The 3,776-nt window shown below is 37.9% G+C and overlaps 1 protein-coding gene across 1 annotated transcript; it reads right to left on the bottom strand.

Moving 5' to 3' along the window:
- Nucleotides 1-497: 497 nt before the first annotated feature.
- On the bottom strand, nucleotides 498-2,377 carry LOC145086750 (UDP-glycosyltransferase 74G1-like). The gene is made up of 2 exons (XM_079024591.1): nucleotides 1,696-2,377; nucleotides 498-1,291 (listed from the first exon to the last, which is right to left on the bottom strand). Exons 1-2 carry the CDS (start codon nucleotides 2,350-2,352, stop codon nucleotides 581-583), a joined length of 1,368 nt encoding a protein of 455 aa, XP_078880717.1. The 5' UTR covers nucleotides 2,353-2,377; the 3' UTR covers nucleotides 498-580.
- Nucleotides 2,378-3,776: the final 1,399 nt, after the last annotated feature.

The following is a 3,776-nucleotide window of genomic DNA, read 5'->3' as shown; positions in this document are numbered from 1 at the left end:
AATAATGAAAACGAAAATACTTCGCTAGAGAATGTTCTTGAGGCTTACCGTGTTGAAACTGACAATGATTTCAAGTTTGTTGAATTTTGGCAAATTGTGAGGCAGAGACCCAAATGGCGTCAAATTTGAAGTCTTTGTCTTCTAATTTCTAGTGGGTTGTGTGTTTGAATTTCTAGTTTTTTTTTTTTTTTTTTTAAATTGAATTTCTGTGTTTTTTTTTTTTTTTAATTTCTATGTTATTTTAATAGAATTTAAGTTTTTTAAAAAAAATAATATGTTTGCAATATTTATTTTCTAAATTAATTTAAAAAATAGCATGACAATGTGGCAACCACGCCATGCAAATGACAAGTTTTGGCTAAAATATGACAAAAATGACGTGATGCGTGGTGCCTACGTGGACCATGACAAGTATGCCACCACACCCATTAATCTTAGTATCACTCGGACACACCAAACGAAGCATAGGTAAGAGGACAATTATTTTGGGTATAAAATGCAAAAAAATTGGATTTATTACTCATTGAATAATCCCTTCAAACTAGCTATAGCATGGAAAAATCAAGAACACAAATAAACATTATGTTTTTAGTTGAGACACAAATTCATCGATGTCCTTGTCCGAGCTCCCTCCTTCACCTACGGCTTGTATAGCCAAATCCCTCCATTTGGTTGCATTTCTTCTGGCTACCACTCCTCTCTCACCCTCCATAATCTCCTTTATACACGACACTAAATTTTCTCGTGTCACTATCCCCTTTTCATCTGCCTTAACTTGTACTCCAACACCCCATATCTCCTCTAGGCATTTTGCATTTGTTGGTTGATCTGTCCATTGAGGCATGCCCACCACAGGTACTCCCAAACTTAATGTTTCAAGAGTTGAATTAAACCCACAATGTGTTACAAAACATCCTATTGACTCATGTGCTAACACCTCCACTTGTCTACACCATGTTACAACCAAACCCTTACTTGCCACATATCCTTTTGGTAGCTTTTCCTTTTCGGTTTCCCTTACAACCCATAAGAAATTTGTGTCAGTTTCATTCAAACCCCATGCAATTTCTTCCATTTGTTCGGGTTCAAGTTTGCCTCCACTCCCAAATGACACGTAAACTACTGATCCCTTTGGTTTGTCATTTAGCCATTTCATGCATTCGATATGGTTTGGTTTAAATAGACTCATCCCATAATCGTAGTCGTCTTCCAGCTGTTTGTCAAGGTACATTGATGGAATCGTTGGCCCTATTGCCTTCAATGCCCACATCTTTCTCATCCAATCTATCACCTAAATCCAACACACAAGTATGAAGATCACGCGACACGTTACAACATTTGTACATGTAAAAAATTATCAAAAGTTGGGACATGCGGGAAAAACAAAACCGAACCAAAAACTAAAGATATTAGAAAATTATACCCGGAATTAAGACATTGGTTTCTTATCTATTAAAAAACAAAACTTACTGATTGGTTCGTTTTTGTTTTAAAACCAAAAATGAAAACTTACAAACGCCTCTAGTTCCATTGTACTACATATTCGAAACAAATAATAGATAATTTCATAGGGCTTAAAGAAGAGATTGAAAGCCATTGTTGACACTATTCAATCAAAGAAAGAATCTGATCCTGAGTGTTGTCACAAATATATGTTCACCAGCGATTAAACCAAAGAATAAAAAGAAAACTAACCTGTTCCTCGAGTTTGTAGAACGTAGTTGAGAAGACCCAACGAGCGAGATGAATATTGGAGAACTGGTTGAACACACCATGAGCCCAACCAGGGTATGATCCAGGATCTTGAACAAAAGATGGCGTCTCCCATGGTTGAAGTTGCAGAGGCAATCCAGGAAGAGAAACAGTAGCAACAGGTGGGATCGAAAGAAGCTCTTTATGAACATGATAATAGATGTTCAGTACAGCACAAGCTTGAGTAAAGAAACAACCACCATTGATACCAAACTGCGTTGCCACATCCAAAGCCCAAACCAAGAAGGAATCATAAACGATAGCATCAATGGGGTTTCCCTCACTCTCGAGCTTCTTGATCAGATCAGCTAGTGACTTCGAACCCACTTCCCGGAACTTCTGGACGTAGGCTTCGGAGCTGTCGGCGCTCAAGTATCCACCCTCGTCAAATCCATCGGAAATGGGTTCGATTGGTATGGAGGTGTTTGAAGAGGGGGATGTTTTTGAGGTGTAGATGGTGGTTACGAGCGTTGTTTTGACACCTTTGGAGAGTAGGCGTTTAGCAAATTGGATGAGGGGGTTAATGTGGCCTTGCGATGGGAAGGGGAAAAGGAGAACATGAGGTGGCTTGGAATTGGATGATTTATGTTGTTCCGCCATTGCTGTTCTTGTTACTCAGGTTAATTTGAGGTATATAGGGATGGATAATGACGTCAGTGCTGACGTCAGTGCTAACGTCACTGCTAAAAGTAAAGTTAACCCACGTATAATTTTAAAGGAAAAAAAAAAGGGTATTTCATTTATTTCGGGGCTGTTAAGATATTAATTCGAATACAGTTGTCGACATTGTGAGCAAATTTTCCTTATGTGGAGCTACTAGCCAGTAGCCATCAGGTGATTTTTTTTAGCGGCTAGAAATTAATATCATCAAGTTATGTTATTGGGACCTACGAACCAAAAGGCAAAATCTCTACAACATGAGTTAGTTAGTTCCACATTGAAAGGTGTTGGTTTAAAGTTAACCCAAAAAACTCATCGGGTATTTGCCCTTCGGATAGATCAATGAACCTTTTACTTTAGTTTGCAAGTACGATCGGTATTGAATTGGTGTCTTGGCTCAAATGAGATTTCTACCTACTGATTTTCAAAAGAGTAAACTGAACAAATGGTCTTGTGGTTTTTTAAAAATTATTTGGACTAGTATCAGAACCAGAGGTCTAAATTTTTCATTTTGTTGCGAGTTTGATCTAAATTGCTATCAACTTTTTGATTATGATGATTTGCCCTTTATTTTTCATTTTTTTTATTATTTAAAGATATTTCTGATTAAAAAAAATAAAAAAGAAAATTTATCTTTTCGATTTTATTTTTATAATTGTTTTATAATAGAAAAAATAGAAAATAAAAATGCAATCTCTCTCTCTCTCTCTCTCTCTCTCTCTCTCTATATATATATATATATATATATATATATATATATATATATATATATATCTTCTTCTACAAAAAAACTATCATCACCACCACTGTCGGTGCTACCCCTCGTTTTTCCGGCGCCGACATCACTGGCGTCATGCATTTCGATGCCTCCTTTGCAGAACTGTTGAGAATTTCATATGTTTAGGGGTTCCACTACCAAAAAAATAAATGGAGAAAACATTCCAGATCTTAGATGATAATCCCATCGGAATAACGATTTACAAATTTGGGAGAGAGGGAAAGAGGCGTATCCAGAGAACCCTACCCCTAACGTCATCATTTATGTATCTCGTAGCTTGTAGATGCCGTCGGAGAAAGCGACACTGGGATTTCTATATACGACTACGGCAGCGACGCTCGTAGCTCGAGCCACAAACTTCACCCTTTTAGTGTTTCGGCAGTTCAACCCCTAACGTCATTGTCGTTCTTGCTTCACTAGGGTTTCGACCAGATCTGGCAGCAGGTTTGACGGAAGAACATCGTCGTCTTCCAGCGGCATCATCATCTTCGTCTTCACAAGTGTTTCGCCGGAAATGACAACAACTCCTTCCATCCATCCCAATCTTGGTTACTCCGACAACGACGAAACTCGTCCCAACCATCAC

This window comes from Lactuca serriola, chromosome 2 (genome assembly GCF_051521515.1).
Source record: "Lactuca serriola cultivar US96UC23 chromosome 2, Lser_US96UC23_V15, whole genome shotgun sequence".
Lineage (NCBI taxonomy): Eukaryota > Viridiplantae > Streptophyta > Magnoliopsida > Asterales > Asteraceae > Lactuca > Lactuca serriola.
Note: the sequence above shows the minus strand (reverse complement) of the source record. Positions and strands in the feature narration are given on the sequence as shown.

What these genes read in the sequence shown, in the direction of transcription:
- LOC145086750 (XM_079024591.1), bottom strand. Translation starts at nt 2,352, where the DNA reads ATGGCGGAACAACATAAATCATCCAATTCCAAGCCACCTCATGTTCTC. An exon ending in TCTACAAACTCGAGGAACAG is followed by an intron (nt 1,292 to 1,695) that starts GTTAGTTTTCTT and finishes TGTTGGATTTAG; the next exon opens with GTGATAGATTGGATGAGAAA.